Below are 20,768 nucleotides of genomic sequence, written 5' to 3'. Positions count from 1 at the left end.
AGGTAATAAGAAGTAGCCATTACAATTCTACGAGTCTATAATTAAAAACAACTGATCAGTATTCAGGTTCTGAATGGTGTGAAATCTGAACAGCAGCAGCTGTAAGCCTGTTTCTATTTGATCTTTCCTCAAAGGTGAGCCACCATCCTCCCATCTCCGCCTGCCACTGTGAGTCTAAGAACTTCACCTTCTGGCAAGGTATGCTACCTGTGTAATTAGTGATGGCGCTTCCTCATGGGAGGTTACAGCTTAGCTTACACTTTACCAGCCAACAGGATTTAATGAGCAGAATTCTGAATATACAGTTTGTTTCCTGTGAGTTCTAACTAGAGGACTGTTTCTGATGTCTGTTTTGGCTTTCAGATGTGAGATGGAAAAACAAGTTCTGGGGAAAATCAATGGAGATTTTACCCATTGGAACTGTAAATCTCATGATTCCCAGGTAACTTTCACCCACGTGAGATTTCTATTCAGCAAGTAAGGCATTAATAAATCATCTTCTATATATTAGTCCTGTGGCATCAGAAAACATGAGAGATTCAAAACACAAACACTGCAATACTGGCATGAGGATCTGAGGATTCAGGAAATGCATAATTTACCCATATTGTTTGGTTCTGAGGGGGTAATTTTCAGATCCTCAAGATTTTACCCTCAGGTTTCACCATCTTGGCTGATGTCTCAGTATCTGATCAGCTGTTTTGTGCCTTTTGTAGATTTGGAGATCACTATGAATGGAACAAAGTTACCACCTGTGTGCACAACATCCTCAGTGGACGACGGTGGATCGAACACTACGGGGAGATCACCATCAGAAACATGAAGAGCAGCGCATGCCTCTGCAAACTGACCTTTGTCAAGGTAAAACACAAATGAGCTGTTCAACATACTGTGTCTGAACAAAAGAAAATTTACATACATCTAAGCTGGTGCTGTGATTTGTGTGCATTAGGGAAACTACTGGAGTTCAAATGTGAATGAGGTTCAGGGATTTGTGATGGATCAAGAAGGGAAAGTGATTCACAGACTTTTTGGAAAATGGCACGAGGGCCTTTACTGTGGAGTACCACCTTCTGCCAAATGTGTCTGGAGGCCTGGTAGGCATCACATCTCCACCCACACTCCGTCATCACTCACCTGTCCACCGGAAGCTTTTAAACTAATTTGTTGCTTTTCCTCGTCAGGCTCCATGCCCACAGACTATGAGCTCTACTACGGCTTCACCAGGTTCGCCATAGAACTGAACGAGCTCTGCCCTGAGCTTAAAGATGCCTTGCCACGTACAGATGCCAGATTCAGGCCTGATCAAAGGTACACTGTCGCAAACAGTGTTAGAACTAGCTGCAGTTTCAATAAATCAGCTCAATGATCGAAACTTGCTCACACTGTGTCTGATTTGCTGCCTGCATTATTTTGCTCATACAGGCACCTAGAAGAAGGGAACTTGGAGATGGCGTCTGCAGAGAAGCAGCGAATTGAGGACATGCAGAGAGTCAGGAGGAAGTGGAATGATGAGAACAACATCAAACATGAGCCGCGCTTCTTCAAGTAAGCAGAGAGCATTATGTTTGTACATGTTTTTATTCTAAAATTATTAAGGGATGACATTATATAATAAAGATAATGTCTGCAGGAGATATTGTATGCATCTGTGTAGACATGAATCTTAAGAGAATCTTCATGTATATGACATGACTGCAACAGCCAGCTCGAACCCATGTTTATAAATACAAGGTTTTATCATTTCATGCACAATATGCAAAGAAACAACTGGTTCAGTGCAACGCAAGAAATGATACATTAAGAAATACAAGTGCACTACCTGTTCTGATTGATAAAAATGTACAATCTAATGTACTACTACAACTACTGCTGCTATCAGTCCAACTAAAAGAAGGAAAATAAGCACAGAACCACCAGCAACACTGTATAAAGAGGACAGTGTGTCCATTTCAGCCTCTGTCTACACCAACTAATATTTCCACCATATAAAACACATCCAGGGTGTGTAAGGCTTAATGTATGCAGAGTAAAGTAGAGAGTGTAAGGTCAGGATCAGTGTGAACCCCGAATACTAACTGAGGAAAGTGAAGTCTGTAGCTTAAAGGGACAACAATATGTTCCTTAGTGCTGTTTATCCATCCAAGTAATATAGTTTTGATGGGAAGTCTAATGAGGAACTATATTATACAAACTTGACTGAGAAAAGAAACTGCTATTATTTTACTTATAACCCATGTTTTTCCCAGGAAAACGGTTGATGCCCATAACAGAGAGAGATGGGTCTCCAATAACATGTACTGGGAGCTCCGCAAAAACCCCGGCTTCATCAACATGGAGTCCACCGTCAGCCTGTGGTAGCACATGGATCACTGCTGTAACGTCCATCATATCACAGATGAGAAGGCAGTTACCTATGCACAAGGAGTCGACACTAAAAACATCCCGTGTGCATGGACGTGAAGGACTGCAAAGCCGAGGGTCGGACCTGATGCCCGGCAACCCTGCCACGCAGTCGTCCATCCATGGAAACATCCTATAAGAACACCTCCATTGTGCTTGTGGAAGCTGGGTTGTCAGGGCAGCCATCTTAGCCACTCAGACGTAGATCTCTCCTCTGCTCTTTTTGACTTATAACAAGTTTTTTGTCCTTGCCTTAAAAAGACACCCATACGAGTCAGATGATTAGGCACCTTTTAGTTGAAGCCATTTACTTTTTAACAGCAGTTTGGTTAGATTAGTCCAACAAGTTGACATTTTAATTACCTTGCATGTTTAGAGAGCAGCTTCACTGGCATACAGCTGTATTTACTAGATCAATTATTGTAGAAAAAAAGAGGTATTTTTATAAAATATCTTGGACTCAGAGTTTAGTGGAAGAGAAATATGTGAATTGGCAGATTCTTTATTTATTTTTGCCTTTTAATACTGTTTAATCTGTGATATAGTAGTAATCTCTCCTGGGAAACAGCTCATTTAATATTAATCTTCACTGCAGCAGAGAGGTCCATAGATGGCATTTTTAATGAGCCAGGTGATAGAAGTCAGAAATATGATTTAAATGGAAATCCTGTTGTGGACATGTGAACTGTCAACACAGATCTGCCGTGCCGTCTCTTAAATAGAGGGACAACCTGAGCAGCCCCCCCCCCTTTGCCTAATTTTAGACATTGTTACATGAAACCAACTCCTGTGAATCACACGGTTATATAAATACATACACAACTCCTCTCTGTGTATAGTGGGCATGCATTCCTGTCTGAATGCAGTGCAGGCCGTCAGGTCCTCTGAGACACTTCTGGCCTTTTAAAATACTTTGTAGTGAAACAAGAGTAGAACAGGTTCATATTTCCTCATGTTGTTCATCGACAGAGCCACAGCATAAAAATATAGAAATCAGCCATTTTCTTCACAGATTTTGTCAATGTTCTAACAACTAAAAATATGTAATGATGTGAAAAAACTCGTACCAATAAATGTTTGGTATTTTCCTTTATAAATTAGCCACATGATTACTTAAAAATATATTATGAGCCAGCGTGACCACATGCAGTCAGCTCATTCTGAAACAGCAGAGACACCTGCAGGTGGTTTTGTGAATTGCAGATATATTAAAAGTCAGATTTTCAAAGTTGGCTCTTCTTCAACTTAATTTGTTTTTCTTTGATCATTATTATCATGTTTAATTCCACAGAAATTAGAATTTTGATTGGCTTTCTATTAATATATGACATAAAAGGATCTTTATTTTAAGAAATATATTAATCTGACTATAAACATTGCATCTCCAAACTTTTTTGACACATCACACACATAAATGCTGTTCCACATGATAACAGATTAATATTTCTTTTACCTTGTCTCACCTAACGCAGGGCCCTGAGGAGACCTACCTACAGTTACACTGTACAGCCTGATTCCCCTGAGAATTTACTGCTGTGTCGCTGGCTTCTGCAAAAGCACCAGTTGCTTATTTGAAGTTTGTATATTTATTGCAAAGCTTTAATGTTTTATCTAGTGCCCTCTCCCTAAAAAAATATTAAACACAGGGCCTTTTAAAACAACAAACCCCAACACACACACTGCAGTACAGTACAATAGTCACACACTGTCCGTTGTTTCCCCTCGTTCAGGACTGCAGGGTGAAGAGGGAACATATAACATGTAGAGCTAACACTCACTGTTCACATGGTACTGTAGATTATAAACCAAAAAAGTAGTACTGCTTTGCATCCATTTTTAACCACACATTGTGTGCATATTTTTTTTTCTTCCTCGTCACAGACTCAACGCTACAACTTGTCAGTTTCACTTGCTGTGCCTTAATGCATTTACTAATGCCTCACAAACACACAACTGATAAGAAGCCCATGCCAAGAAGAAGGTATGCCACTAACCAAGTCACCTCCACACATTCTCCTCCTGCCTACAGATGATTAAGTACACTGACACCGAGGATTTAGCTGAGAACAGAATATTTTAAGAGACAAGTAGAAGAGATTTTTCTGTTTAAAGTTGTTCTGCACTGCTCTGCTACTCCCAATACATTGTGGCGATCACTATGAATACAGCACACTTAGAAGAAGCAGCACTACTGCAGAAGTAATTTTTTTTTTTTTGCCTCCAATGTCACAAGAGTCATGTGTGTTTGTGGAGGTGTGGGCAGTGCTTTGCATAGTGTTATGGAACGTAGTGGAAAATAAAATAGAATTAAGAAAAACCTCAAGCTTCCTTCATCCATCATTCTACCTGCATGTCTAGACAACTTAGCTTGCCAATGAATGTTGCAGATGCCTTATAATGAAAAAAAAAGTTTTGGTTTTCTCAATTGGACACATTTTGTTTTGTTTCCTTTTGGACTGACATGTATCATAAAGCACTATGTCAACTCAGTTTGGTTCAGATCTATTTCCTGATGGGTACCTTCTAAAGTGCAATTTTAACAAAGTACATATCTTTCCATGAACACTGTACACTGCTGCTACATAGTGCTTGTTCTAATAAAACTGCAAAACTCAACTAATGAGGAGTCTGTGGTTTGTTTGAAAAACAGGCACCTATAGTTTTAGTTTTTTAATTTATCAATTTATGTAAAAAAAAAATGTAAATAAATATAAACATGATGAAAAAACAATAATATTTGGCAGCTTTGTCCCCACATCTCTGCACCTCAGGTTAACACACACACCGCACATAAATCACAAACTAGCTTATTAATGAAGGAGCACAGTGTATCTTGGTGTATCGTTTTACTCCTAGCCTGGTAACTGTATCAATACAAGAGTGTATTGATGTGATATTTTTAGCATAAAAAACTCCAGCTTGCTACATTTTTTTGTGGAGGAAGTGAGTGAAGAAGCCCATCAGGACCGACCAGTTTTGGATGCTCAGGTTCAGTGGTTTGGTCCCTGGTGATCCACTGTGGAAATGACCCCAGAAAATATATATATATAATATATATTATACTCACAAATTTCAGTCCTTTCAAAAAACACAACAATGCCCATTATATTGGTTCTATTACATTCAATAAATAACCGTCTTTCTGTAACAGGTGATGTCCTTCCTCATCTCTGAGTTATTAAACCACACAAATCAAGGCTGAACGGCCCAGTGCAGCAGCTCTGATGTAATTGGCGTTGTACTAAAACTGCAGGACGCGCTGCCCGATAAAATTGATGGCTGTCAGGAGGTCAACTCCCTCGAGAGACCATCGATTCAATAACAGGGCAACAGCTCCCTGCAGCAATCTCTCATTCAGCCTGATGTATGATCATTAACACGCCGATGCTTATTCACATTTAGTGTTTGCCTTTATTTTTATTTCATACATGTTGCTGCTGCCGTTAGGGTTCCTATAGCAGTTGATAAATATACTAAATATATCACAAGTTTTACTTTATCACACATTTTGGCACGCTGCAAAGAAAAAAAAGAATAGTGAGAAAAATCACAACTCAGCACTGAAGATAAAATGTGCAGCAAAAACACAAAAGTATTTCCAAACAACGTGGACAGTAAAAATCAAAGGCAAGCTATACATAGGATATATACACAGTCATGTTCAAAAGTTGCTACCTCTTCTGTAAATTCCTTGTTTTTTGGGTAAAACATATTTAAAAAAAAAACATCTGGGCAATACTAAGTACTAAGTATAGTAAGTGCTTCCATAGGATTTAATTTTGTGAGCTGCAGCAAGAGCTGCTGATCAGACAGGCAGCATTCAGGTGTGTGTTAACACAACAGGGCTTGGTGGAAACTGGGTAATGAGCACAACAGAGCAGCAAATCTACGACAAAATGGCTGAAAAATCACAGAACCAAGGCCTAGTCAAAATCTAGACCTCAAACTAACTGAAATTCTGTGGCGGGGCCTTAGAGCGCTGTGCATAACTAGTCCATGGGCCAGACGACAAAGACAAAAGTATTGATAAAAGAGCTTGAATGAAAGCTCAATGTGTCCCCTTTAAAATAATACTAAACATAATACTATAAATTATTGAAACATGTCCTTAACAAGGATACCAAGATATGCACCAGTGTCAAAAATGCGGTGGAGATAACAATAACAATAATTTAGCTGCGACTTCAATGGGGTTATCGTACCAAAATGTTGACTACAGACATGTAGCTTTTCTCAAGTATAAGCAACCTTTGCCACCTCGAGTGGTACAGACATCTTGTCTGGCCCATGGACTAAATGAATGCAAAAAAAACTCAAAAAACTGAAGAAAATGCTGTGAAGAAGAATGGGAGAAAACTTCTGCACAACCATGTCATACAGGAAACCATTAATTCAACCCACTGCTGATGAAGCTCTTAGCGCAAGTTCAATCAGGAAGACTATCTTCACTCTTTCATCACTTCTTTCCAACCGCCTCTCCCTCATCCTCCTCACACTTGTCCCGCCTGCTCCCTCGCCCTTTTCTCTTTCTCTGCCTCCCACTTAATCAGCTGGTTAATATAGAGCAACTCCCTTGCTCCTCTCCTGCCCAATCACTGCTCAGCAATTCATTTAAAAATCTCTCCTTCTCCTCTCCAGCTGTCTTTCGGATCGATCTCGGCAACCCTCCTCCACCCCAAGCTCCACCAGTTCCTCATCAGGACAAGGCCTCTCATCCCCTGCTCTTCTGCTCCTTCACCACCACCAGGTCTAGACCCGGGGGGATTCCCGCCTAAGCGGCCTCATCTCCTGTCCTTTCCCCCTTCGGATGACACTGTATTTCAATAAATTCTTTCCCATCTGAACATCTAGTCTCTCCTGATTGAACTAAAGGTGGATCTACAAGCTATAAAGTCATGGGGGGTTCCTAGTTCTGCACACGTTTTTTTTGTTTTTTTTTGGCTTCATTTTCCCTTCATAAATAATGCCATGGTGAAAAAGGTGATATGTTGTGTATCTTATGCTGTTTATTTTTAACACAACAGCACACAATTAAAAATGGGAGTGCTAACATTTGAACATGACTGTAAAAAGGTCAAATTAAAGTGTCTAAAAATATATCCATCTTACGTTTGTTAAATATGCTGGAGATCTTATCCACCTGATGAACATTTGTCAGCTCTTTAAGTTTACAGACAAACAAAATTGCATGATTAAAGCCAACAGCTGTGTCTGCTTTGTGATGTACTGGATTACAAAAATATATACATATAGGCAGCAGGAAGACGTCATCAGCTGCAGTAACTTATGATGATCAGTGCAGGTTGAAGCGAGCTTGTTGAAGGTGCTGGTGTTTATTTGATGGACGCCATGATCTTTACGTACTGGAGGGCACTGTGTGCTGCGTCGTTGTGTGCGTTGCTGCAGGAGATGCCTGTTCCATGGCACACAGTGATGGGGGAGGTGGACAGCTCTGCCAGGCACTGGTACTGGCCATTTACAGTCAGTTCATCTGTGTGACGTGGTCATACAAAAAAAGGAGAAGATGCAAATAGAAAGTAGGCAATATTAATGTGTGAAGACAGTCACATTAAGCAAATGAAAAAAGAAGACACAGATGTAATATTGTCTTACCGATATCAAAGTATGTGACCTCAAAGCCTTGCTCGTTGGAAAGCTCCAACAGCATCTGAATATAATCTGTGTTGGGAATGCTCAGCGGGTTTCTTCTCAGTAATGAGATTTTCTCCGCTGAGGAGTTCCTTATGTTTTCAAATCGAACAGTAGGTTGAGGAGTCTGAAAAATACAAAAATCAAAACGCAGAAGATTAAAACAACGTACATGCTTTAAACTTCTGGAAGTCAAAAGACACACGTGACGCACCCATGTGATTTCAGAACAGCCTGATAGACTTTGAAGCTTGGCCACCATTTTCTCTGCTGCGGCCTTTTTTGCTGCTTTTTTTGAATTTCCTACAGCTGTGAAGACACAAGACAAATATTAGTAAAAAGTTCATCTAGGGAAAAAAAAGAATCCAACATAAAAAAATATTCGCACCCTTCTCTGACAGGGACTCCAATCGACAAGTAACAGTGAACTCTCTATTGTGTGGTGGACCGGCCTCCATTAGAACTGTGTATTCAGGAAGACGCCAGCTTCTCTGCAGCGCTAACTCCTTAAAAGACCAAAAAAAATAAGAAATAATGAGGACAGTATTGGCTTTTCATGGGAGATATTGCTGAATATCATTTGTAATTCCAGTTTAGTGTTTTTTTGTCTCAGGAGGTAAATAAAATATATAAATAAAACAACTTCAGACACTCATATATATACGTAAACACACCTGTAGTACGCTCACAGAGTTGCGATGGTTGTTTGTTTCTGCTGCTACACAGTTACAGTCAGCCTTCCCTGGAACACTCCTGCTCACAGCAGGACAAACAACAGATCAACATTAACCAGACCCTCCAGGAGAAAGCAAAATTCAACCATTCCCCATGATTTTTGCAAAGCCTCGTAATTTTAACCAATCCCCGCAACTTTTCTGCAAATTTGACCGATCCCCATCAATTCCCACAAGTCAGGTTCAGCCACAGGTCAGCAAATCAATTGCAAGTGCTGTAATGTGCACAGTTAGTGGTAACGTAGATGACGTTAGTGATTAGTGTTTCCTTGCTTGCATGCCAATCTGCCTCTGTGAGTGCGCAGACAGGCAGGCGCCTGCGCAATCCAGAACATAGACATTTTATTATATATCATAAATACTAAGGTAAAATCATGACTATTTCTCGCAATCTCATCACAACAAGCATCTAAAAACAGCAACTTTCAGCACATTTTTTAAAGGTGCCGCAAAATCAGACATTTCAAAAAAGGCCTGCAAATTCCTGGAGGGACTGATTAACTACAGGCAATAAATCGGTCTTCTACTTTGTATTAGAAAGTTGTACATTTTTGAATATTTGCATAAATGACAAGATTAATTTTACTTTAGTAACTCTTTCAGATCTACTCACACTATTCCAGCATCTATCTTCAGAATACTCAAAGCGGCCTCTGCAGCCTGGTGTTTAGCAGCTTTTTTACTGCGACCCTGGCCTGAAATACAACACAATCAGAAATTAGAAACAAATCAAATGTTTGCTACCTCATAATGACTAAAAAGTTAGTTTTTGTTTTAAAATGTTGTGAAGAAGAATGGGACAAAATTCCTTCACAACCATATGTGAGACTGATGGAGTCATACAGGAAACCATCACTTTCCTCATTGTGACTAAAAGTGGATCTACCAACTTAGCTTTTTTAATTTTAAAATCTAAAAGTCCACAAGTTGTCAGATCCTCTAGAAGGATTAAAAACTAGGCTCTTTCTGTTGTTTGAGGATGCTGAGAATAGATTGTTTCTCATCACATCAACACTTCTCATCATCCTCCTGCACTGAACCTGCACTACATGAGTGACACATCTTTTAGTGAAAGAAAACAGGTACATACAAGTATACTGACACACAGAAAAATGAGTGATAGCATCTTGCAGGCTCTAAAATATTAAATAACCTTTGTGTGCTCACTGACAGGCAGCTTTCAACATCATACCTGTGCAGCAGATGTCTCCGATTGTCACACTGAAGATGAAGCTGGGCTGGTGAGCTTCTCCTTCAGCCTTCTCCAGCTCATACACAGGAAGGTTGCCACTTTTGGTGCCATATTCCTGCAGAATTTGTATAGGCGTCTTGCCAGCCCTCTCTGATTCCTGTATGTCCAAGCTGTGTGTTCAACAGTCAGACAAACACTAAAATAAGACCATAATAACTGTAATAACTTAAAAAAATACCTATCACATAAAACCTTCACATAAAACCTAATATTTTTATAACACTGTAAATTTAGATACAAATAAGTTTTGTTGACAGTTTATACGTAACATTAACATGATTAAAAAAACACAAATTACCATAAAATGGACAATAAGATATGAGTTCATGGCAACATCTTAGCATTTTACCGTAACAATTTGAAACTTTATTTATTTATAAATGAATAGTCATCTTCAGTGTGTAACTTTCTTTAATAATAAGCCATTTACCAGGGTACTGGTCTTAGTTAAACGGTTGCTGTGTCTGAACAGCATCTAATTCCATTAATTGATTACTGAAGATTTATGTGAGCCAACGTCTGAACAACTATTGCTAATTGCAATCCTCTATGTCCATGGAAAAATTCCATCACGTCACCACGTGTACTGTAATCAAGGGTCAATGTCATTATGTGACTGTATTGTTTGTATGTACCGCAATGTGCAAATTTATTTTCGAGAGCCAAAAGGGCGCCTTGAACGGTCGCCCTGGTGCTTTTAGTGCACTCATGCACTAGACATTCCTAGTAACGTGTTTCTCACTTACATGGCAATAAACTCGATTCTGATTCTGCAAATCTTGCCGATATTTCAGCCGTTTATTCTGCAATATTGTAGAACAGATGGATGAGAATGCCTACAAACGCATATTTCTGTGTTTTTCCTGCTTATCACACTGGTTTGACAAAGAGATTAGGACATGAACTCACTGTGTGTCTCTGATCTAAATCAGATACTGACGCTATAACGGTATGATCATATTATGATTCCACCGTGTTAAGTAAATACAGTTTGGGACTCATAAGGATAACTATTAGCAAAAACCAAATGTATAACTACAATGATTAGTTGTGATGTACTAATGACAATGTCTTAGTTGACACTTGATCTGGTGATAGCAAAAACGCTAACCTCGTATCTACGTTAGTGTTCACCGTTGGCAGATATTCCTCTTCAGACATGTCTACAAATCACAGCGTCCTCTGAGGGCTGGTAAAATAGTGCAAAGATTAAAAAACAAACTTTTAAGAACAACACGAAGCAATTTTTTGCGGCATCTGGCTCTGTTTTTTCTTCTGATAAGGTGCGTTTTAAATGCTAACAACGCTTCATCGTAGGCTGACCGGAAATATTTACCATGTTAACATCAACATCCGGGTCACAGGCAGGTCAGCCGGCTCAAACCGCCACCGCCATCTAGTGGTAGAATAGATTTATGACATCGCACCAACATCTTAAAATATTTGTTTTGTTCTCTTCATATTTATTTGTATTTTATTGGTTTTGTTGTTTAACAACAAATATCAAGAAGCTCCAAAATTCCACAATATTCTATATTATGTACTTCAGAAGGGAAATAACATAAAGTGTTCTGGTGAAACAAGCCCCCTGGGAATTCCTTACTTCCTTCCATCCTTTCTCTGATTTAATTGAAGCGTAAACAGTGAAAATGCTGTCAGGAAGAACCATTCAGTGGGTTTTGTTTGTTTGTGTGTTTGTTTTGTTGCAAATTTAACTTTGGGCGTGTACAATTTAATTAAACTAATAAAGCAAACTGATCACATAAAACTGTGGATACAATCGTCAACATATTCTATCAATCCAAAAAGTACCTTAAAAAAAAAATTTGTAAAAAACTAATTCTACCAATCACAGTCAAACATTTCATTATGGAATAAAATACTGAATCTGTGTGTACGTCTGTATCCATCCTGTAAGCCTTTCTACACAGAGATACAGATAACCTGTTTGCAAACATTTCAGAACTCTCCTATGGTCTTCATCAGCCAACAGCGTGATCTTATGAAAATATATCTTTGTAGTACACTTTATAGTGTCGTTTGAAACATGTAAACAGTGTTTGTAATCTTGTGATCTTGCAGTGAGAGTCTTGTAAGTACAGCAGACTGTTGTCATCAGTGAAGCAGAGGAATTATAATTAGGATATAATCGGGGGAGGAATTTTGGGGACCGGAAAGACCACTCTCTTTCTGAGAGAGAAGGCTGGTTGAGGCATCTGCTTTCCTTTACCGGCAGTCTTTCTGCTAACATCTGCATTCACTTTTGTCAGGATAGATATAAGGTCAAGCTTCCTAGAAAAAAGCATAAACATGCAGAACATGGTGAATCCAGAAGTGCACAGTAGCATAAAACTGACAGTAATAATAGAGTAAATTAACCTTTAATGTTACTAACCTGGGAACCATCTGAATAAGGTTTTGGCAGAATGACTGAATATACCAGGTGCCGCTGATCTTGTCTCTGTAGGAGACAAATTCCGGAACTGTGGCCATTCCAAGCAGGAAATCTGCATCAGCTGGGATGGACTCTTTGATCTTTAAAGCATCGCTGCACACAGGATTGGGTCCAGAGCTATCAGCCTCGAGGTAGATGGCTCTCTGCTCGCTGGTGCCCTGACAGGCCTGAATGAAAAACAGCTTGGGTTTTTCTGTTAAGGACGGGCAGTTACATCCATTGAAAGGCTCCATCAGATCCCTGAGATTGACCACGTCGCCATCCACACCAAACACACTTCCTTCCAGGCCGTGGCTCAGAACGCAGCACACCACACAATCCGCCTGACTGTGGTCTCTTTCACTTAACTTCCTGACCACATCCAGCATCTTCTCCTTGTTGCAGTCTTTGTGTACCTCTACGTCAAAGCTCAGCCACTCAAACACAATACGCAGATATCCTGAAAGACACACATGTAAACAGCGTGTCCAAGCACATGTCTCTGTTTGAGTCTATTAAAGGTTAATTAAATGCAGCTTACTCTCATCACTATCGGTACCAGTACGATTCTTGAGATGCACTCTGGATTTAGTAAAGTCCTTGTTGTTGACTATCAAACAGACTCCTCTTTTTGCTGCAGTCATGGGATATGTTCCTAAATCCTGCAGAGATGAGACCAACAACCCACTTTAAATACTGGAGGTGAAGAAAATCCTTGTATTATAATTTAAGTTATGATAAGTTTTGATGTTTCAATGTATCTTTACACACTTACCTCATCATTTGTGGTAACCTGGGGGATCTGCTGTTCAGACGAAGTCATGTTTTCTTGGGAGGGAACGGATGTGTTCAAATCACTTCTCACTATGGGGAGAAAAAAACATGTTTTTAGTCTAGTTTTAGTCCAAAAGCATATAAATCACTCCTTGTAGCTTAACATAAGATACTTATAGAGACCTTGCAATGAAGCAGAGCTGTTGGAATTAATGTTTAAACTACACACATCACTTGCCAGGGCCTCAGATTCATGTCCGCCACTGCCAGAGCAATCTAGAAAAAAATTAAGAAGAAGATTAGGAATATATGAACTAATGCTTCGATTTAAACAACAACACACACAACTCACCAAGAACGGAATTCATGGAGGTCTGTGTAGGATACAAGGGGAGGCAAAAGTGACCATTACAAACAGAAAGAAGGCTGTGAGTCATAAACAATGAATCTTAATAAAGGAGTTTCTTACTGTAGCCGATGAGTGTGATTCCTCTAAAAAGAAAAAAAAGAACATTTGAGTGGGTGAGTGGCAGAATGGACATCTACATTATACTTATATTGACCAGATACAGACACGTCACCTATCATTTCATTCAAGCCTGTTTCCAGTAAAGTCTGTGATCCCTGATGAGAAAGAGAAATCGTCTGCAGTCAGAAGCACACAATCTTTCCAGACCTGGACTCCACCTAGATGTGATGATTATGTTGCAGTATAAAAAAGTAGAAAGTACATACCGGGTTTGGTTGACATGTTTCTTGAGCAATAATCCCAGTGGAATGTTCTGCAGTAAAAAAAAGATTAGAAACAATAGAAAGGTGATCCACAGACAGATTATAAAACACAGGACTGACAGTTTCAGTTTCTCCTCTCCCGCCTCCGTATGTGTGTGAGTTCATTTGCAAGTTAAAGTGGTTTCCTTTGCTGCTGCAACAATGTTAAATTCTTCTTCCTGCTTCACCAGCTTGAGTTCTGACACACACACAGACAGTGTGTGTGTCAGCTTCTGTTGTAACTCACCGTGCTGTGCTTTAAACTGGGCGATCGTATTATTCAGCATGGGGCACACTGACTCAAATATGGTCTCCAGTGTGTTTAGATGAGTGCTGCTGATCATGTCCGTGTGCTCCATTTCTAAGAAGACTTCCAGTGTGGTCTGAAAAGTGCAGCAAAGCTAGTGTCACTCTACAGCTGAGGGTAGAATACACACATAACTCTGAGGGAGGCACTCACAACATTGTCCTCTAGTTTTCGACGTGGAAGCTCTTTGTTTAACAAGAACTTGATATCTCTCAGTTCATCAGCAGTAATGTCCTCAGACAGGCTGTAAAGCAGCTTCCTAGAAGTTACAGACAATTACAATAAACACAGCTCAACATTTTGGGAAGTTCACAAGTCTCTAACAAACATAGCATATCCTTCTGTCTGTACCTTTAAGGACTGCCAGTGAACAAGTTACATCCTGTGTTAAATTGCACAGTCATTTCAGGGTGTGGGCTTGGAGCCGTTGTTTGGCATTACAACTCATTACAACCATAGAAACTTCTCACATTCACAACTTTTTTACATTTTTACATTTAAAACAGTGGTAAAAGGAAAAGTCCTTTTTAGTATACAGAAACACAGCAGGCTCTTATAGGAGGACCGGTCTGGCTGCAAACTGACATATCACATCACATAACCTGAACCACAGTGTGATCCACCCACCTGTAAGGAGGGATCCTGACTGTACATGGCTGCTCACCGAGGCCCAAATCCCTGGCCAGGCGAGGATGGTGGATGGTGTGGAGAAGCTCCGTCAGCAGATGGGGTTCCTCTGGTGAGAGGTGGGCTCTGTTTGTCAGACGGCTGAAGAGGTCCGCAGCTGAGTCCACATTGGCCGGGTTCCGACCCAGGAGGTCAGTGCAGAGAAACGCCAGAGCTTTCACCTCTTCTGTGTTGAGGGCCTTACCCACTTTCAGCAGCAGCATTTGGAAATCCATTTCCTGTTATCAATACAAAATCAGAGATTATATTATATTATATAATATGATAATAATTTATGGCATTCTTCTGGCCTTCAGTTAGTTAGTTGTTTGGTTTGATCTATTGTTTTTATGCCTACATAGAAGAAATGTAAGAAGCTTGATGAGGAAATTAACCCAAGACAATTTAGAGAATGTACAAATAATGTGGAGATCATATTCCAGCGTGTGGCAGGAGAAACAATCAAATACAATAATCAACCTGACAGCTCATCACACCCCAGCTACCAGCTTGTCTCTTCAGCTCAGAAAAGTTCTATCTGTTCTGATTTGTTGCTTGATTAAAATGAAATGAAGTGATACCTTCTGAAGTCTTCGCAGGTCGAGTGCACTTCATATAAAGCAGAGAAACAGGAAGTCAAATCCGAAACTACAACACAACAGAGGACAGAATCGAGCTACAATGTGCGTGACTCACAGCTGGGTTTTGCCAGTGGCGCGCGGACCTGCTTAAAAAACGATCAGGACGCGTGGACGGACGCACGGGGCATCCACGTGAAGCTGTAAAATGATCCACAGTGATAGTCTGATATCTACCGTAGCTTACTCAGCAGCGTGTAGAACTGAAAGTAAACGGTGTCCTGACGGGACATGTTTGGACATGTTTATTGTTGATTAGTTTCAGTTCACTATAGCTACAGCTCAATTCATAATAATTTGAAATATGTAGACAATCAGAATGATCTGCAAACACACCCAAGAACAGACACACAACCAGTGGTGGAAAGTAACTAAGTATTTGTACTTCAAAGCTGTACTTAAGTAAATTTGTATGTATTTATACTTTACTTAAGTAAAAACAATAGTGCATACTTTATACTTTTACTCCATTACATTTTGCAGCTATTACCTGTACTTTCTACTCCACTACATTTCTACAGTGTTTGTAGTTACTTGTTACATGTGATTAACTCAGTGCTGGACTGATGTGAGGTCAGACTCTGCATGGAGGTGGTGTCACGCTGCCAGCTAGCTAGCTAGCTTCTATAATGAGCCTCAGTCATGATGCCAGTGCTCTGGCTCAGTTAGCTAACCAGTTAGCTACTGTCTGCTAACACAAATCCATCCATTAAAGGTAGGGTAGGAGATTTTGAAAACTCAGTGAGTCAGCCAGATTTTGAAAGTAAACACACGCCATTTTCTCTCGGCGCTCACCCCAAAGCCATGCCTACCAACCAGTCTGTGACTTCGGCCATCATGCACATAAATTTCTGGTGCGTGCAGAGCAGGAAGAGAGTGACAACCAGCCAATACTCTGCGCAGGGGTGCCTCGTAGGATTGGCTGATGTTTTTAGCGTTTTATAGCTTCCACAGATGATTAATATTCTTCGTTTTAAAGCGAAACTGCCGAACTAATCGGTTGCTATCGGATTGTAAAGAGAAGTTACACTAATTTAACAAAAAGTGCATCAGAATGAAATCTCCTACCCTACCTTTAATGTGTGATTAACATGAATGATAACATTAATCTCAGCAGGAATACTTACACAGTAAAAATGCTGAATGCCTGTTTTTATTAGCAGCCTCTTTGTTCACTTGATGCCATAGCTGCTTCTGGACTGAAAATGTAAATTAACTACACATTGTCAATTTTAGTTTTAAGATGATTTCTTTGATTATTTAAGCCTGTTCAGATATCCTTTGCAATGGAAATCAAATATATATATATATATTTGGTGCATGAGTACTTACTTTTAATACTTTAAGTACATTTAAAAGTCAGTACTTAAGACTTTTACTTAAGTAAGATTGTTGATGTAGCACTTCTACTTTTACTTAAGTATATATTTTGCTGGGTAATTGTACATTTACTTAAGTACCAAGCTTCAGTACTTCCTCCACCACTGCACACAACACAAAGAGACTTTAGAAACATAGTACCTGTTTTCAGACACCTGGCTGGGACCACTGGCAAATTAAAGAATACTTAAATTACACCCCTGTTTGAGTTGCACCCTGGATTACATTTATGATGTTTGCCAGTTTGTCAGACATTAAAGGGATACTGATGGGGCTCCATTGATGCCAAAAATACTCATTGTATGTTCTGTTCTAAGTTTATGGACAAATGTTTAATAAATATGGTCTCCAAGGTGTTTAGTTCTCATCTCCGCCTCCACTGATGATTCGGACACTTTACTAACTTTAACATCATTATAAACCACACCAGGTCTGCTGCCTCGCTGCTCAAAAAAGACCATCTGTGTTAGCTTGAACTGTAGCATCATAAGTCAGGAAGCATCCCGTGTCCAATTCAGAGGCAAAATTACAGAATGCAGGTTGCTGGGCAACAGGTACAGCACACTGGGATAAACAGGAAGTCTTTCGCAGACCACATCATCTTATTTAGCAAATGTTGTGTGACCTTTAACCCCTCTCCAGACAGCGTCCTCTGGATGGGGATGGATGAAGGATGAAGGATGTAGCCCTTGATTTTGTGCGTTTTTGTGGATAGACAAGGACACACAACTCAAAGCCACAACACATGCATTTATTGTTCTTGATTAATAAACAGACAGGTCATTTAGGTACTAAAGTCCACAAGGATCCTCTGACCATCCTTACTGTGCATTAGAACAAAAACAATACCTTTTACAGGGACACAAACATTTGAAGGTGTGCTAAACTGTGCATCAGTATTTCTTGAGAATGATGAGACTAAACAGACTTTTAAAAATAGGTAATAATTTCAAGTGAGCATCGCCGTTTGGGTTGTGATAAAGGTGTGCTAGTAAGGTCTTGGTTGCTTTGATATTAAAAAATAAGATTTTTTTTTCATTAGCAGGACACTTTGCTGAAGTATAATGAGGTCAGCGAGCTGCTGAGAATCACAGATTATATATTTTTAGTGGGCAAAGGGATGTAAATAAAGGCTTCCCTCTGACCGTGTGTTTTATTTGGGGTTTGTCTTCAGTGTTTTGATGTGTCCTCTGCGTCTCACTCTTAAACTGAGCCATGCCCGGGAGTTTGTTCCTGAACTGTTGAACCTGAAGGACTCTAGTTAGGACACACATAAAGAAAATGTAAGGCTACAATATAAAAGATACAACCACATAATCACTGCAGGATTTATTCAAAGCTTCTTACGATAAAGATGACACATAAAAAGCAGTAGCAGGGTAAATGGTGAGATGCAGTGACTGTGGCCATATAGTGTGTCGCAAGAGCTTAATTTCATATCAACACAGGCCTGGGTCAGGCTCTGGAGACAGTTTTGACTGTGTGAGATTATATACATTTAAAATTTAATTGAACTGAATCCTCATTTATCATATTATTATTATCATATTCACTCATTTATAAAATGTTGGTCAAAATTCACTGCAACAATCAATAAATACCACAAATGATTGCTTCAAGTTTTGATGCCAGACAATCTGCCAACATTTAATAAGACTGGTTCAAAAGAAGCTCTGAACATCGTGCTTTGACTTTCAGAAATCTATTTTATCTATTTTCTTTAGTTAAGCACAAACCCTGCTGGTTATGTGTTGAACACTTACTGTCAGTAATGAGGGAGTGCACCGCGGTGATGTGTCTCCTCCCCAGGCCGTGACTCCTGGACAGGACGCAGTCCAAGTAGAGGTCCCAGAAAACCCTGGCCAGGTCCCAGAACAGAGCCGTGTGCTTGCTGTTGTCTGACGACCTGAGGGACTCCATCAGCTCCCAGAAGGCCGGCACCGTGTCCGCGATCCTCGGAGAGCGCATTTCCAACAGCACAACCGAAGAAGCGTCCCAGCACTGCGGGTTGGCCCGGTGGGCCGTGAGAGGGTCCACCTGACCCGGTCTCTGGCCATGCAGCGGCCCGGCGCACATGCAGCTCATCACAAACAAGGCGGCCACGGCTATGTTAAAGAGCATCGAGACCATCTGTGAGAAAACAATAAATGCATTTAATATAAAAACACACAAATGGCCCTCAGCATAGTCTAATAAAAGTTTTCAGGTCATGCATATTTTTAATTAAAGTCACATCGTAAATGTATTTTTAAAAACAACTCTGCTGCTACTATCAAGGACCTGTTGGTGAAAAATGACATTAAAATTGCGCGTGTATCAATAAAAGTCATCAGTTCCTAAATATTAAGGTCAAGAAAACAAAATAAATGGACCCCAAAGAAGTCTAGTGCATATACAGAAGAAGTCTAAAATGTACTTACCACTATAGCCGGGCCGAGTACCAAAGCTATAATGTTGATGAGGGTTTGGTAAATATCTGTTAGGTCCTAACTGACGTCACTGCCTCCCTCCTCTGCGAGCAGTGTTATTCTACAGCTTGTCACGCTTGTTAAACAATGTGTGTCTTAGGCTGTGGCCAAAACATTTAACAATTTTTGGTAAATGTATTAACAATAAATTGCACTCCTCTCTTTAATTAACAAATTGGTTAATTAATTTGTTTGGCTAGTGTGGATTTGACCTCTGTACTGTCAGAAAATCCTGATAAAATAACAAAAATAAGAGGTTCAGGTTCTTTAATAGTCACATGTCTGCAGGATAACATACATTAGAATCACACCACACAGCTCCTTCTCATATCACATGTTATAAATGCTCTTCACAATTCACCAAAAGAGACATCTCAGATTTGCCTCTTTCCCCTAGTCCATTTTAAACTTTAAAAAGTGTATAAGTGTCCTGATGTTTTTGTGGCTGTGCCATCTGTGACATGCCGTCATTCAACCTGAGCAATTGAACTACATAATGTTGGTCAAAGAATCTTCATTGTGGACTTGAAGGCAGCAGACAGTAGTATATAGTGCTTATACCTGTATTAAACATAAGCATTGTGTCCTCAGAAACTTTTGCCATTCTGTAAAAACAACAATGTTCCAGCAAGTGGTGAAATACTTACGTTTCTATGCTTTTACTGAAATGTCACATGCATACCTGATCTCAGATGTAATTACATTCACAGTGAGAGGCCAACACTAAATGTACTGGGTGGGTTTCTCACACAGTCATTCGTCCGTCTGATGATGACAATTTCTTGCTGCGGGGGCTAAATTATGACTAATTTAAATAAAGACCATTTTCATATTCATATTAACACACAACATGTAATGCTAGGATGATTCGAGGCAGGAAGTGAGGCGGTAAAGTACAGATTATTGTTATTAAATAACAAATTATGAGTAAGAAAAACAGGTCTTAGACGCTGAGTAGCCTTTCTTCTGCAGGTAAAGGAGCCCATATAACTCCTATTTAATAAAACCCCTATAATAAAAAGTGGAAATTAGTATTTAATTAATATTAAGGACATATATTCAGTGCTAAAGTAGAAAACAACACCATGCATAGTGTTGTTCAAAGAGCCTAAAAAACATCTGTTTTTTAAAGGCAGGTTGGACCTCCAGAAAGAGGTCTGTAGAACTATTAGTGTCAAAATGGTGACCACTGAGCCGGTTCTTCATTGTGGAGAAGAAGAAGAAGGTGGCAAATCACATCTCGGTGGAGTTTAAATCCACATTGTGAGATTATTGGATATTAATCCAGAAAG

General features: G+C 39.7%; 4 protein-coding genes across 13 annotated transcripts in view; 1 reads left to right on the top strand and 3 right to left on the bottom strand.

Annotated features, from left to right (window-relative positions):
* osbpl6 (oxysterol binding protein-like 6) overlaps positions 1–5,001 on the top strand; it is a 31,906-nt gene extending 26,905 nt beyond the window's left edge. For 4 of the 5 annotated variants that reach the window (XM_028393316.1, XM_028393314.1, XM_028393315.1 and 1 more), the window contains 7 exons: positions 135–198; positions 364–442; positions 717–861; positions 953–1,097; positions 1,185–1,311; positions 1,426–1,548; positions 2,250–5,001. In XM_028393316.1, the coding sequence (XP_028249117.1) occupies positions 135–198; positions 364–442; positions 717–861; positions 953–1,097; positions 1,185–1,311; positions 1,426–1,548; positions 2,250–2,361 (795 nt within the window). In that variant the 3' untranslated portion in view covers positions 2,362–5,001. The remainder of the gene's footprint in view (positions 1–134; positions 199–363; positions 443–716; positions 862–952; positions 1,098–1,184; positions 1,312–1,425; positions 1,549–2,249) is intronic. The other variant, XR_003669330.1, reaches the window with a different exon arrangement.
* Positions 5,002–7,296: 2,295 nt separating this feature from the next.
* Positions 7,297–11,398, bottom strand: prkra (protein kinase, interferon-inducible double stranded RNA dependent activator). Of its 2 annotated transcripts, XM_028393593.1 has the most exons (8): positions 11,150–11,378; positions 9,979–10,148; positions 9,400–9,481; positions 8,727–8,805; positions 8,441–8,558; positions 8,267–8,361; positions 8,017–8,179; positions 7,297–7,894 (listed from the first exon to the last, which is right to left on the bottom strand). In XM_028393593.1, the coding sequence occupies exons 1-8, from the start codon at positions 11,197–11,199 to the stop codon at positions 7,737–7,739; spliced, it is 915 nt and encodes a 304-aa protein (XP_028249394.1). In that variant the 5' UTR covers positions 11,200–11,378; the 3' UTR covers positions 7,297–7,736. The 2 variants fall into 2 exon arrangements, with proteins under 2 accessions (XP_028249394.1, XP_028249393.1); XM_028393592.1 differs by having other exon boundaries at positions 8,017–8,361; positions 11,150–11,398.
* A 96-nt stretch (positions 11,399–11,494) lies between these two features.
* Positions 11,495–15,816, bottom strand: casp10 (caspase 10, apoptosis-related cysteine peptidase). Of its 5 annotated transcripts, XM_028393588.1 has the most exons (14): positions 15,687–15,816; positions 15,572–15,599; positions 14,952–15,229; positions 14,478–14,583; positions 14,265–14,400; positions 13,982–14,028; positions 13,828–13,891; positions 13,716–13,738; positions 13,599–13,620; positions 13,430–13,522; positions 13,248–13,336; positions 13,014–13,134; positions 12,434–12,932; positions 11,495–12,330 (listed from the first exon to the last, which is right to left on the bottom strand). In XM_028393588.1, exons 3-14 carry the CDS (start codon positions 15,224–15,226, stop codon positions 12,177–12,179), a joined length of 1,629 nt encoding a protein of 542 aa, XP_028249389.1. In that variant the 5' UTR covers positions 15,227–15,229; positions 15,572–15,599; positions 15,687–15,816; the 3' UTR covers positions 11,495–12,176. The 5 variants fall into 5 exon arrangements, with proteins under 5 accessions (XP_028249389.1, XP_028249391.1, XP_028249388.1 ...); XM_028393590.1 differs by lacking the exon at positions 15,572–15,599 and having other exon boundaries at positions 15,687–15,809; XM_028393587.1 differs by having other exon boundaries at positions 15,572–15,701.
* Positions 15,817–18,161: 2,345 nt separating this feature from the next.
* On the bottom strand, positions 18,162–19,129 carry LOC114453744 (protein FAM237A-like). The gene is made up of 2 exons (XM_028433637.1): positions 18,772–19,129; positions 18,162–18,265 (listed from the first exon to the last, which is right to left on the bottom strand). Exons 1-2 carry the CDS (start codon positions 19,127–19,129, stop codon positions 18,162–18,164), a joined length of 462 nt encoding a protein of 153 aa, XP_028289438.1.
* Between the last annotated feature and the right edge of the window lie 1,639 nt (positions 19,130–20,768).

This window comes from Parambassis ranga, chromosome 21 (assembly GCF_900634625.1).
Source record: "Parambassis ranga chromosome 21, fParRan2.1, whole genome shotgun sequence".
In the NCBI taxonomy this organism is placed as follows: Eukaryota; Metazoa; Chordata; class Actinopteri; family Ambassidae; genus Parambassis; species Parambassis ranga.
The sequence above is the reverse complement of the archived record's forward strand: the minus strand, read 5'-3'. Positions and strand labels throughout refer to the sequence as shown.

Coding starts and splice junctions, on each gene's coding strand:
- prkra (XM_028393592.1), bottom strand. CDS start 11,199: ATGTCTGAAGAGGAATATCTGCCAACGGTGAACACTAACGTAGATACG. Junction 9,482..9,978: donor CGGAGACATCTGCTGCACAG/GTATGATGTTGA, acceptor GTTGTATTTCAG/GCCAGGGTCGCAGTAAAAAA. Junction 8,362..8,440: donor GGAGTCCCTGTCAGAGAAGG/GTGCGAATATTT, acceptor GTGTCTTCACAG/CTGTAGGAAATTCAAAAAAA.
- casp10 (XM_028393586.1), bottom strand. Junction 14,584..14,951: donor GTCAGGATCCCTCCTTACAG/GTGGGTGGATCA, acceptor TGTAACTTCTAG/GAAGCTGCTTTACAGCCTGT. Junction 13,621..13,715: donor AATCACACTCATCGGCTACA/GTAAGAAACTCC, acceptor TATCCTACACAG/ACCTCCATGAATTCCGTTCT.
- LOC114453744 (XM_028433637.1), bottom strand. CDS start 19,129: ATGCTCTTTAACATAGCCGTGGCCGCCTTGTTTGTGATGAGCTGCATG. Junction 18,266..18,771: donor GCACTCCCTCATTACTGACA/GTAAGTGTTCAA, acceptor TGTCCTAACTAG/AGTCCTTCAGGTTCAACAGT.